A 14,792-nucleotide genomic window follows, 5' to 3' on the forward strand; every position below is an offset into this window, starting at 1 on the left:
TTGACAATTTAAAACCAAAATACCACTGAATTTGAAAACACCGTGTAAATGCATACAGTATAACTTTAATCTAATTCACGAAATCTGACTGTGTCTTTTCTTTCTTAATTTGAAAAATCAGACAGACTGAGATAATGATGATAAGCAATAATAGGTGATCAGAAAAGCTTCCTCGACAAAGCTGATACGGAGGAAAATTATCTTTCCTATAATCTAAGTATCAAGCAGCTAATGTAATTCCCCAAACAATCACTCCCGTTTTTACCCTAAAGAAAGTATGCAAAAAATAAAAAAAGTAATCATAGAATACGTAATGAAATTTAGTCAATATTCTACGTGATCATATTTCTACAACATGCACGGAGAAAAATGACTCTAAAAGGCAATAATTTTTACGATTTAATCCAATTTGAAGTATTGTATATTTCTACAACCGAGAGTGTCATTTTTCTACGTAGAAAAGTGACCCCTGGTCAAATTTCTACGGAGGTCTCTTTTCGTCGTCATACCCGGTGGCAATTATTTTTACACAAAAATATGAGTTCACCATAAATTTAGAACCAGTAAGCCAATCTGAAACAAAATAACTAAGCGGCAGTAACCTATAAATGCCTAAAGAACCATAAGCTCAAAAGAATTCTTCCCATGTGACGGTTTTGTCCTAAAAATTCGACACCTAAAGGGAAAAATGTTACGGGATTTATTACTGAGATGTCATTCTACAAAAGCTCAAAAAATGCTAGTATTATCATAAACAACAACCTGTGTTAGGATTAAGGCTTAATACTCCATCACATAATTTGAGCTTATAAAGCAATTTATAAGTCGGAGAAGGTTACTGTCTTGTTACACCAATCATCCTCTCCAATTCTTGCCCCACACGATTTTTTTCCTGTTGCAAACCTTAAAAAGTTCTTATCTGGTCGTTGTTACAAGTCCCGACAAGCATTAGCCAGTGGCTTAGAGGTCTGCCTAAATCAGCGAACTTTGATTCATATCAGAAATGAATTCAGGGATTCAGATTATATATTTCAAATCCCGCAGAATACTTTGAAAGGATGTAATGTTTAAGATATCGTACAATACAAATTACATATGGAACAACTCTCCAAAAGCATCGGCAATATCATTAAATGCACGCATCTCCATGGTGCATATCTGTACAACTTAACGTTTTACTGACAATAACTTCAAACCTTGAAAACTGTAGGAGGAGTTATCTCGACAAATGATGCTCCGTGTGTACAATATATAAGTTCAGTAGTTGTCTTTTCACATAAACAAAATACAAGTAAAATAAAAACGCTAGCGATCAATGCAAATGTCATAAACTTTAAAAACGCAATTACCAAGAAATATTCATTTTTTAAAGCAATATGAGCTGTATTTTTTAGAATTTTATTTTGGTGCAAAAACCTGTTAGTATGAGAAGTCTGCATATAACTTAAACTTTTATGATAAATAGAATTTGAAGAAATCATTAAGTTTTGTCAAAAGAAAGATTTCTCTCTTAAAGAATATATAGCAAATCAATTTTGTACAGGACAACAATTATTCAATTTTGTACCAATTAAGGCTTCTTGACGGCTTTTCCTACAAAAATATGGCTAACAGAAATTTAAAAGCCATAGCATGTTTGCCATTTTTGCAGAAAATAACATTTTCTTAAAAAAAATTTCAACATGAAAATTGCATCTCATTTTGCTTTAAAAAAGTATTTCTGGGAACTTGGTATTAACATCTTTATGAGTCTTCATAAAAGCTTTTTCTTCAATGTTTGGATCATTAATCACCAACCGCTGTCTCTCATTAATGCTATTTTCTACGTATATCGGCCGTTTAATTTATTTCCCTTCGTCATAAAAACCTCTCACGTATATCAAAAATTCTGTTGTAAAACTACAGCATATGCTTTTATGGGGGTAATATGTGCATCATATCTAAAAAAAAAATTCTGAGGTACGAAAGTAGCTAGTAGTCTAGTCCTAATTTCTAAAAAGAGCTCTAGAAATACGTTTTAACGGCAAATAATTATTATTTGATCCAGCATGGGGTTTTTTTTATCATAACAAAGTATGCTGAGTCTAAAAAAAAAATGCTGGCCTTCATGAAAATGGCGTTAAGTAGGTCAAAATGGCGATTCAAAATGGCGGACAGTTAATCTTCAAATTTTTCTCTTAAAGTCTCTTCAATGGGAAAAAATAATGACAAACACTAATGAATTGATCCAAAATAGTATTTCATCATATCAAACGTGTGCCGAGTCTTACAAATTATGCTGGCTTTCCACAAATGCTGTTAATTAGGTCAAAGTGGCGATTTAAAATGGCGGATAACACAATTTTGTTAATTCGTCTTATATTTCTGAAATGGACATAAAGCGTGAGAAAAACAATGAATATTCAGTCCAGCTCAGTTTTTAATTATAACTTAGGTGTGGATAGTCAGGAATAATATGACATTGTCGAGAAAATGTCGTAAATTATCTTTAAAAAGGGTGATTCATAACGGTGGACATCCAGATTTTATATTTTTTCCCTTTAGTTTCTGAAATGGCGAAAAAGCGAGAAACAAACAATAATAGTTTTTTAAATAAATTTTCAAATCAAAAATATGACGTGCTAAGTCTTAGGAATTATGCTGGTTTCCACTAAAGCGATGCTTTTTATGTCAAAATGTCGGACAGCCAGATTTCATATTTTTTTCTTTCGAGTTTCTTAAAACGGAAAAAAACATGAGACCAACAAGTTTAATTTGGCTCAGCAAAGTTTATCATTATAACTAAGACATGCTGAGTCTTAAGAAATACGCTAGCTATGACGGAGATTCCGTAAAATAGGTAAAAATGGCCTACAGCCAGATTTCATCACTTTATATTTAAGTTTTTTAACAAGAAACAAAGCATTAATACAATTGTAGTCCGGTCCAACAAAAGGTTTTTATTCATAATTAGGGTATACTGAGTTTGATGATATATGCTTACTTTTACAAAAATGGCGTTATTTGGGTCAAAATGGCGTTTCAAAATGGCTGACAGCCAGAATTCATAATTCTCTTTTAAAGCCGTTTACTGGGATGAGACGTGTAAGCATTACATCATACAAATATGCACATGAAAAATAAGATTGGAACACTTTAACGAAGAAAAAGAACAGTTCCATATTTTACTAAAAATTGTTAATTTTTTTCCGTTTTGTCTTATTAACGCGTATACCGGTATCTTATTTAAACATTTTGTGTTCATGCTTTTCAATATCCGTTTTGTTCCAAAACCTGTTTGGTTTTTTTAAATTATACTTTATATGTACCGATTTCTTCGACCTGCAAGTTCGTGAAATACAACAAATGCTTACAAAGCAAAGTTTGAGAGAGGAGAAATATATCTGCACTATAAAACTGGTGTTTTTAGGCTTTATTAAAGACATCGATGTCATAAGCTTATATGAAAACAGAGATACAATCAGGTACATAGGAACAGTGTACAACATGAAGAACTATTCTAGTATATGTCTGTCTCTTCCTTTAATACCTTTCCAGCAAATAAATCTAACTGATATATCATCATATACACTGGAAAAGTTCGTGATTCAAAATGAGCCGAGATCAACATATCGTCCAGCTTTATATATAGTAATAAGTATGCGCAATATGTTTTGGGCAACCCAAAGAATTTTACTCTTTTGAACATTACTAGGGACAATTTATAGATTATATAAGGAATCGCAAGCTGTCTATGTCTTCGTTAAAGATAAAAGAACCTCTTGCAAAATTGTTAACATGTGTTTGGCCAAATGTGCTGAGGAAAGTATAACAATGCGTGTCCATATTCAGAGGAAAAGGTTTTTTTATGCTAGACCATGCCAGTGTTAATTTGAAACATATCCTCACAACTCAGTTTGCTGATGGATTTATGAACCTCTTTAAAGCCGATAAACACCCCTGTCAATGTTGTTGAAGAGAAAATGTTCCTCTTTTATAGAATTTTGAATTAGCATTGGTTCCTTTCATTCACTGATATTGTGTGACACAACTTCTTATTTCTACAGCATATCGAGAAAATCGACAAAATAAGTATGAACAGGGGAATTAACTGACCAGAAAATCAAAGAGTTCGAGAAGTTCTTTAGTTATATGGATAACCAAGACACATTGCCCACTGACACGGTTTAATTTGCTTTTTTCCTAAAATCAAAGCCCGGGAATATGTCCCAACTTAGGATTTGCCTTACGTTGCTTATGAAACAAACACACATCAAGGAAATGGTAGGGAGACAGGCATATATAAGCATGCCCATATTACCATGCCCAGTCGAGATGGGATAAAAAAAAAAGTGATGGTTGTTTGTTGCTGGAACTAATGACCTTAAGATCTTATACCTAAAGCTTTCTTAGATTTGATAGCTTGAAACTGCCCGACAGGTTGCAGAACCTTTATGTGTGAATGTAAACGTGCCTACTTCCCGGGTAAAGACATTTACAAATTTCAAATTCACAATCTTCTCAATCAAAAAAAAAATTGATTAAATAACATAATTATATACTGTAGCTTAAGGGAAAAAAAATTCCAAATAGAAAGCTGGTGGAGTTTTTTCTATTAATACAAGTGTTCAAATTTGATTGTCATTTACATCATTAGTAGTGAAATTATGATATTCAAACATTTTCCACATTTAAGAGGCCTTTAGTAGTCTATATAGAGATTAATGAAATTTGGCTTCTAGTATACACCAATTTGAATTGCCATTTTGACAAAATTAACGTCATTTCCATAAAGAGCAATACATTTAATCAAATTTGGCGCAACCTAATTATGATAAATAAATTTGCTAGACCAATTTGTGATTTTGTTTTGTTATTTTTTTTCCATTAAAGAGACTGTGAGACGAAAAATGATGAAATCTGGCTGTACACCATTTTTAACTATTTATCGCGATCAACATATTTTGTTTGACACAGCACACTTTAATTATGATAAAATGCTATGCTGAACCAATTTATAATCGTTTGTTACCTCAATTTTTAAGACTTAAGAGAATTATAGAATTTAATTGCCTGTCAACCATTTTGACCCAATTAGCGCCATTTTTGTCATAGCAAGTATATTTTTCAGACTAAGCACACCTTGATTAATATGCAAAAATAACTTTGCTGCACTGAATTATTATTGTGTTCTATTTATATTTATATTATATATTCATTTTTTGGAATCATCACACTTTAATTATGTTTAAAACCATGCTGGACCAAATAATAATTATTTGCCGTTAAAAGTTTTTTGGACTAAATCGGACTAGACTATAACAGGTAAATTAAAATACTTATGCAGAGACAATCTCCCTCCCTCCCTTCTTTCTTTCCCTCTCTCTCTCTCTCTCTCTCTCTCTCTCTCTCTCTCTCTGCACTTTCGTATCAAAATCAAATCTTCATAAAACATTATACAGGGGATGTCCATCACATTATTCGTATATCAGTTACATTGTCCAATAGCTGTTCATCTATGACGTCACAAATATTGGCAATTTCCTGCAATTTTGCAAACAAAGTATGAAGCTACCTATGGAGGTTAAACATTTGATACCGCTCAGAGTCATTTTGATCTCTTTATATCCACCGTGGGCACATTTGCAATTACATTGAAAAATGCATGGATACCATTAATAAATGTCTTTTTATTTTATTTATAAAGTTTAAAGGACAAATAACATTTTTATGATTAAAAATTATACGACGAGGTTGAGGGTCGGGGAACCCAAAAAACCGCTACACGGATTTTCTTGAAATTTTGTAGATAATGAGGATATATTGTGTTTATTTGAAGGAAACCCTGATTCCAGTGTTTTTCTGGGAATTTTGTCCCTTAATTTGAACTTATAATTCTGGTCATTTATTAAATACAATTTTGTCGGTGCATATCGATATATTTGGCAAAAGAATATATACATGTAGCACGTATAAATTTTACACTGTGGTATATTACGACATTGACACTTGATTTAGTATAATCTGAACAAAACTAGGCAAATAAGAGGAATAATGTTGCTAGTACAATCTATCACTGAGATCTGCCTTGATCTTTTGCATACGTTTAGAAACTTTGTTCAAGGTCATTACACACTCCTTACATTGGCAGTTCTTGTTAAAGTCTGAGCAAGGGGTGAGAAAAAAAATGAAAGTTTCTGCACATCCGTTACCCGAGAGAAACCGCGTGGGTAATGTACATGTATGTAGATATTAAACAGACAGACGGACAAACTGAATATTCTAGGGCGCCTGAGAGCGGGCTTACTTATTCACACAGCAAGCTGTATGTGCCTTACACATACCTTTCACGTCCGTCTACGCAACAACAGCATTCAAATGAATTTCAGAATTCGAAAAATTACGGAAACATATAATTCTTCTTTGAAATGCACAGATACTTACATGTATATTAGACCAAAATCAAGGAAATAAAAATAAGAACCACGGTATAAAGACATCGATATATTACATTATTTTTGTCAGTATATACAAACTAGACTTTGACCCGTGCGTGCACGGGTTGACATTGCATATATTTACGAAATAGATAAATCGACACACAGTATTTTTGACATTTACATAACCAAGGTTATACAATAATGATATTAATTTCACTACACTTTGCTTAGTAAGAATAATCTTCCTGGGTCTCGGGACAGGCCTTCACCACGGTTAAAATGCCTCCCATATACTCGTAATCAGAGACATAATTAACATTTATTTAAAATGTAACAACATTAAAATATTTTTAAAATAAATTACATTTACTAGTATTAATGTCTTTGCCGTAGTGTAGCAGAAAATAGCAGAATCGTTCTAAACAATTTTGGACATCCTCACAATGCCAGGGGTCCTGAGTCCACTCGTGGCCATGGGACGGCCACGAATGGACTCAGGACCCCTGACATAATGAGGATGGATTTTGGATATCATTAATGAGGTTGCATTGAAAATAACAGTCAAATTGTTCATCGCAAACCATTTTGAAGCTGTAAATACCTTACATCTAAAATTTTACATTCAAATTCACATCACTGAAGATCGATTCAAACACTTGTTCATCAACGTTTTATACTCGCTTCGAATTTACATGTACCATACACACCATGTTAACATTTGGAACTCTCGGGATTTTTTACCATAGTAAATGAACACTGTGTTAGAGTTATCTCCCGTATTTACTTAAAGTACCAATGATGTTTAAAAAGACACCACTCTTCCGATTTATTGGTATTAAAAGCCAAAAATTCGAGTCTAATATATTATTTTAATACAGTAGTATAGATGATACAATAGATTGAGATATATGTTAACTGTAGCGACGTAATAGATGCTCAAGATATACGGATACAGTTTATATTTTATGTGTAAGCATGAATATTAGATGTTTAATTTATCACATTTGAGAGTTTCTTCTCGGAGAGTTTAAGATCGAAGCACTTGAGCATGCATCAACCAATTTACTGTCTAGTTTCATTACTGGCATTTTGTTCGTGCAGTACAATAATCTCTTTTTTGTCTTGGCGTTCTTCAGCTTTTATTTGCTTTCTTCTCTGTAAAAGATAAAAATTAGTCCAAAGTCAACTACAAAATATTAAGTTTACAAACACAAATGTACTAAGTACTATGAGCAAATAAAGGGATCATTAACTTAATCCATCTTATTCAAGAGATAAATGCTGGTTAAACTCTCCGTCGATATCCAATGTTGGAATTGTTTATTTTAAGAAGAAAATAAGACATCCAAAAAATTTTCCCTAACTAATGTTTCAATGATTTCGTAGAATTACAAGTATATGCATTCATAAATGCAAACAAAAAGTGCATACATATAGTATACTATTATGAAATATTAAATGTTACCTTTGGAATTGTTGATCGACAAGATAGTAAATGTTTCACTTTTTCTGGAAGATATGGGAAAAATTGTTCCGTAAAGCACAGAACATACCTAGCATCGACATCCTCTTCTTTTGGCGAACCTTAGTAAAAAAGCACAATGATTAAGACTGTAAACAGAGAAAAGTGTTTTCAAATGAAAAAAACCCCCGAAATAAATGCAAAACACTACGTACCGACAATTTTGCTGGTAATCAACCCAACAACAAAGACGAGGATTATAGCAATGAAATCGAACCACTGGAAAGACATGCCATAGATCTGATTGAAGCCTTCCCTGCAATAATCGCAAGAAATGTTGATTCCGTTGACAGATGTAGGAAATATAATCATAATGTATAGAAAAGTAAATATCAAACCGGGTTGCATCACCTTAAAAACCAAGCAATATGTGCACACAACGAATGAACCTACATTGAAGATTGATCCGGTTTTGATACATCAGCGCTATAGCTAGATACGTTGTAAGGTTCAGAGTAAGATACAAGAGAACTGTTTGAAAGGCACATGTCTAGTGGTGCTGGTGCCAGTTTTGTCTCTACACTAGGGGGACTGACAACGATATTACCAATTGCCATCCACAGATAGAACATCATAGAAATGATGCCCCCAGCAATAGCCCCCTAAAGATACAAAGAGAAGTCATTAGTGCTATTTGAATATATGAATGGCAAGCATTCGGAGTGTTGCATATAATCATTACATGTTCCCTACCGACACCCAAAGCAATTGGTAATGTGCTAAAAGGTAACTCAGTTAAATTATCTTTTTTAAAGAAAAATGAATCGTTTAAAATTAATAGGTTTCGCTGGTACATGTAGGCGACTAAAAATGAACATAAAGTAAATGCACAAAACACAAGTCTCTACAAAAGAATAATGCAAATAAAGGTTTAAACAAATTCTTATGCTATATTCTACATGGAAACAAGCATACTTGGAAACACAAGCACTGGACGACAAATCTAAGTTTGTTTATTGTATTATGTTTTATGGAAGAGATAAAACACATTGACAAAAGGTTTATAAGTTTAACCTACCGTTGAAGTGGCAGATGTACAAAAGATACTGTAGAGAATGATCCCTGTATATGGAGCGGTAGGTATTGTCATTATCATTTGGGCTAGCTAAAGTTAAATAAAAGCAGAATTAGAACAACACCAGTTATTTGAAAAACAGTACATATGTCTTTTTAAGGAAAACTCTTGCAAAACGATTAGATATATATTGAAACTTTGCGTATATTGAAGCTTCATTAATAATTTAAGTGAACTTGTATTAATTTGGCTTTATTACCAAGAACACATGTTTATATCTCATAAAAAAGATCCCAACAATGTTCAAGTTTATCATCAAAGAACTGACGAATGAACATTTGCTTTCTAGCTCTGAATTCGATTTGATTGGATGGTTTAAGGATGACGCTTACTCAGAATGAAAAAAAAATCCACTGATGATAATGAAAAACCAACTATTGTGTGTTATAGACCTTACATGGTAGTGTTATTCTTTACTTTCAAAAAGGTAGGTCAATGACCTACTTTTTGAGTTAATGGCCATTGAATATTTTTTGAAAATTTAAGAAAAATCCATAAAAATTTCACACTTTGATTGAGATTTCCTTAATTGTGAAAATAATACAAATTGTTTAACTCTTTTACAAATGAAATACAGTTTATGAATGGTAGTGACATTAAATAGATACAAAGCAGTAAGTTTTCATTCACAATTTTAATAGATATTCTAATCCAAATTTCCTCTATCCGTTTTCAAATTACTACCCATTTTTGATTCAATATAACAAAAAAACTGAATGATGATAATGCTAAAACATTTATAGTATTAAACTAAGTATATTGACCTTTCTCTGCTGGCATAAAATTTATATGAGGTCAATGATCAAAATTTTGAGATATTGTGTCTCTGATCATTTTTAAGCAATTTTCAATATTTTTGAAGTGTGTGCCATACGATTATCTAAACGAAAAAGCAAGATAAAACCAACAGAAAATATGCAAAATTATGTTGACTAACAAATAAAATCTTAACTTTAAATATTATAGTACTACCAAAAATATTTCAGTGGAAAATAAAATTTGAAAATTGTAGTCCGAATTTCCTCTGTTTTGCTAAAAGTCAAACTTTGTCAGACCCTAATTCCATAATTTAGAACAAATATCGATTGTTATGCCAATATTAATTCATTTCATAAATACTTTTTGTATTTAAAACAAATTTTACTCATGAAATTGAACTTTTTGACAATCCGGATTTGAGAACTCAAACCCTGAGTAAACAACGTCCTTAACTGGAGCACGTTGGTTAAGTAATACATATGCCATAAATTTTAAAATGTTTTATGGGCAGTAAATCCCAAACCATGGTATTATTTAACAACACCATAACACAGTTAAAAATATATGAAATATCTGTCTTATTATGATTTAGCTATTCTTTAGATGCCTATTTTAACTTGACATAGGTAAACATTTGTTTTAACGCACAAAATATCCTATCGAGGGCCCCAGTGTCGACGTCACCAACATATGCAGAAATGTGCAAACGTTTGTCACGTGACGACGGTGAATGAAATTGATTTGCTTAATTCCACCGAACACGTAGAATTCTAGGCTATATAGTCATATGCTGTTGACGGGCCCCCAGATGCGGCACTGGTAAAGTTATCCCCGATTCGATGTTGTGATGTTTAACGCGGCGGAGGAGCCTGCATCTCTTATTTAAAAAGACATGGAAACAGAAAATAATGCAATCAAATGTACAATTCCTTATCATTCTATGCGAAAAAATATATCCGTGTGGTAAAATTTTCTTTTAAAAAAACCCACGGTTTCCGAGTCGGTTATAATTAATTGCCATAGAGCAAAGGGCTAGTGGCTTGCTAGTATAATTATTGAATGATCACTAAAATATTCCTATTTATATTATGTACTATAGTGGTACCCTGCTTTGAAAAAAAAAGGGTTTTTGCATGAAAATGTGTTGAAATGAAATGCAGTTGTTATATTTTTATTTTTACGACGTGCAGTTATTCCATATAGGATAACTGTATTATCCCATATGGAATAACTGCATTGCGTATAGGTTTTACTCATTTATCCATAGGCGCCTTTAACATATGGGCAATGGAAGCATCATACATAATGACATAATGACGAGTGCAACTATTTTAAAAGTATTAATTGATCATTGAATTACGAGAGGAGGAATTTTAAATGCGATACAATGAACACTTTCAAAGTACAAATACATTATGAACTATTCTTTTTCAATAAAAAATAAAGTACCTTAACGAGAGTTCCTTTGATGTTTGCAAGCACTAATGCCATCACAGTGGTTGAAATTGCAATAACAAGCACTAAAAACAAAAATGGGTATCAAACAAAGGAATTAATGCACGTAACAAGCATGCCTTCCTTTTTTTTATTTGTGTGCAATGAACATTTTCCTGAAGTATGTGTAATCCACTCTGCGATGCGTTTAATGTACAGTGACTGCAATCTGGTTTTATTTTATCATATATACAAAATATGTCGTTCTTAATTGCTTTAAAATATCAGTTGTTTTAATTACAACTTTACATGAATCAAATATGTTGTTTACCAATATCTTTTCCAACGAGGTAGTAGATACTCAATTTTCAATTGTATAAAGTTGATGAAGTCTGATAATTTTGTTTTATAAATTCGAATTATCTAAATAAATTCATAATGGTTGGTGTGAAAGGACTTAAATGCATAAATTTGAATATTTAGTTGACTGTTACATGTAACCCTTTTTTGAGACATGAGTATCTTGAGGAATGAGTAATACAAAATTTGTAAACTACTATTATAGTTTGTGAGTTTCTTGTGTGTTTTCCAAACTTCTTTCTAATACATGTATCTTCAACACTAGCTACCTGTAAAATATTAGTATACTTACCTGTCAATTTCGAAGCTATAGTTGACCTTTTCTCGGACAGATTTGGCCATTTCATCTTGAGGATGTCTTGTAAAGTCATTGATGATATTACTGCATAACCACTCGACACTGTGCTGAAAACATTTTATAATAAAATTCATTTACAAGCAGAATGGTAGCATCAAACAGATAACAATGAGTTGGGGTACATCAAAATCAAATAAAATTTACAACGGATGTAACACAAAACCAATACTGCAAACGTATAATATTTGGCATGTCCAATATTTGGCGGAAAAACAAATTTTACAGTTGGCGTGGATTTAAATTTATCTAGCGTATTCCCGAATGTAACAGTATATTTTTACACATATACACATGGCATTGGCGTTGTACTTGATTTAGCAGATCTAGAAGCTGCATTCCGCCAAAAACGTTATTTTAAAAAAACTATATTTACAGTACTATCCATGTATTTGTTTAAATTTCTCATCTGTAATTACTTTTAAATTTAATTTTAAAAAAAATGTGCGTTTTGATTCATCAAATATCAAGTTTTCGATAATTATATTCATAAATGTGAAATACATATCGTATTTAAAGGATAAATTAGGGGGCATGAATAAATAAAAATGCAAATTACATAAACAGTATCAGAATAAAATGTATTCACCTCAAAGAAGCACAGAGAAGTCCAGCAATGAACAGCCCTGTCATTCCGGGTGTATCCTGGAATATCTCCGTCACCAATGTGGGTAGTATCTGTGTATATGTAAAAAGATATGAATGCATAACATTTAAGCTTACATGTACAAAAAGTACATAAAGATAAAACAATTTACACCAATCTCTGAAAGACCGAAAAATTATTTTTGCCAATTAAAATAGCCCATTCTTTATTTGTTCGAACAGAATACTTGTTATGTTATAAAATATGAGCGGGTGTGTTGTTTTACAGAGAGGTAGTGCATTTCTAAGCGTATATCTACGAGCTTGAGAAATAGAGTGGAATCATTTAAAATTGTTAGAAAAATATATAATTGCAACGATTTTTTCCTCCTAAAACTGCAAAATATATTGCAAAATGTTGTTTTGATTATGATCTCTTTTTAATTTGTGTATCATGAACATACATATAGAGGTATAATTATTATAAGTAATTGTCACATACCTGATTTGGGTTTTTGATAAACTTTGATGCCAATGGATCGCATCTTACTTTAACAAAATAGGCGTACGATACAAGGCCCATACTTCCCGCCAATAGGAAAGATAAACACATCAGGGGTGCAACAATATAAAACATTCTGCCCAAATAAATGTAATAGATTCTTAAATATAACTACAATAGCCCAACATCTTTATCGCGTTAAAAACTTTGCATTCTTACATTAATACGCTCTCTCTCTCTCTCTCTCTCTCTCTCTCTCTCTCTCTCTCTCTCTGTGATAACGGAAATGTTTTTTGACTTAAGATAATATTGTGTTCAAATAATTATATTTGTATTAACAACAACAGGTAGCAATATAAAACTATTACAAAACAGGAATTTGTCATACTATAAGTTACCTGTATGCATCTTTAATTGTAGGCATACATCCAATTCTTTGTACAGAGGACTGGGCGAAGGGGAAAAAGCCAATCTTTGCGGTGTTTCCTATCACAGAGCTCCAAATGGTGTACCGAAGCGTTGGATCGAGACTGAAACTGTAAAGGACAAAGTCATACTAAAATTTAACTTGACAAGTTGCTGTCCTTTAAAAAAGGACTACAATACGTGGACCATTTCCACGTGTTTCCAACGAAAACGTGAAAGCCTTAAAATTATCAGAGATTCCACAGAATCTAGTCCTCTGCTTTTAACCACTTAATTTGTACGTTGTATTGCGTATACATGCATGTATAGCCCTGACTTTTTATCTCAGAATTTAAAGGATTCATACTTCTAAAATAATTATGATTTATCTATGAATGAAGTTTGCATGTATGGTATTAGGCATTCGGTGAATTCTGCTATTTGTACACACATTACGATTCGCTTTACTTTAATATGTTTTACGGTGCTACCGTTCTGGCGAGCGCAGCAAGAATTACACATACCTTGCATCATTGTAAACCTAATGTTATTTAGTTATCAACGAATGTCAAAGAATGTTTGAGGGAGTATAATTGTCAAAGGTACTAATTTTAATGGTTATGATACATACAACGCAACCCCCTACCCAGAGAGAGAGAGAGAGAGAGAGAGAGAGAGAGAGAGAGAGAGAGAGAGAGAGAGAGGTCCCTGTTTGTAGGTTGTGTAATTTCCCACTTTCAAATTTAATTGTTTGACTATAAGCAATATCTACATAAACTTTTTAACTGTTTATTTTTTCATTTTTTCCTTTTTATTTAGTTCAAAATGTCCTATTGTTTATTTCCTTCCTACTCATATACTTATCTGCCTACTTTACATGCATGCACAATTAGCTTAAAAATGGATCGATATGACAATAAAGCATGGCTCTTGCTAGTATATATTTATATAATTTCTATATAAAAAATTAAAAACAAATCATATGTCAATGAGGCAGGTATCGCAGCCTATACTGAAATTTCATAGTACACTCATTACAGATGTTTGATCCACATCTAAATTTATCGCGGGAAATATAGTGCGAGAGCACTGCACTGTGACGTCATCCATGACTTTGTTCGTCTTTGTTTACGTTTCTCGACTCAATACGAAGGTATGGAAGCATGTAACAAATCTTTTGAGTCTCGCCAAAGCATATGCGGTACTCAAAACGTGTCTTCAAACTTTAAGACACCGTAAATTACGAGTTAAAAGTCGGCCATTTTTGGCATAGCACCACGGGTGAAAACATTAGAGAGCATTATGGGACGTAGACAAAAAATTTTGTTTGATGAACTGTAGGTTTAGCTCGTTCTTTTTCCCGCGCACACTGGTTC

General features: G+C 32.5%; 1 protein-coding gene across 1 annotated transcript in view; it reads right to left on the reverse strand.

The window, feature by feature from the left end:
- Positions 1 to 14,792, reverse strand: part of LOC105345743 (sodium-coupled monocarboxylate transporter 1) — a 41,404-nt gene that overhangs the window by 15,333 nt on the left and 11,279 nt on the right. Inside the window, exons 8-14 of the mRNA XM_066073134.1 lie at positions 13,410 to 13,547; positions 13,012 to 13,147; positions 12,514 to 12,602; positions 11,862 to 11,974; positions 11,225 to 11,295; positions 8,960 to 9,046; positions 8,335 to 8,543 (exon numbers count right to left, since the gene is read on the reverse strand). Coding sequence (XP_065929206.1) covers positions 8,335 to 8,543; positions 8,960 to 9,046; positions 11,225 to 11,295; positions 11,862 to 11,974; positions 12,514 to 12,602; positions 13,012 to 13,147; positions 13,410 to 13,547 — 843 coding nt within the window. The remainder of the gene's footprint in view (positions 1 to 8,334; positions 8,544 to 8,959; positions 9,047 to 11,224; positions 11,296 to 11,861; positions 11,975 to 12,513; positions 12,603 to 13,011; positions 13,148 to 13,409; positions 13,548 to 14,792) is intronic.

Source organism: Magallana gigas, chromosome 10 (genome assembly GCF_963853765.1).
Source record: "Magallana gigas chromosome 10, xbMagGiga1.1, whole genome shotgun sequence".
NCBI lineage: Eukaryota > Metazoa > Mollusca > Bivalvia > Ostreida > Ostreidae > Magallana > Magallana gigas.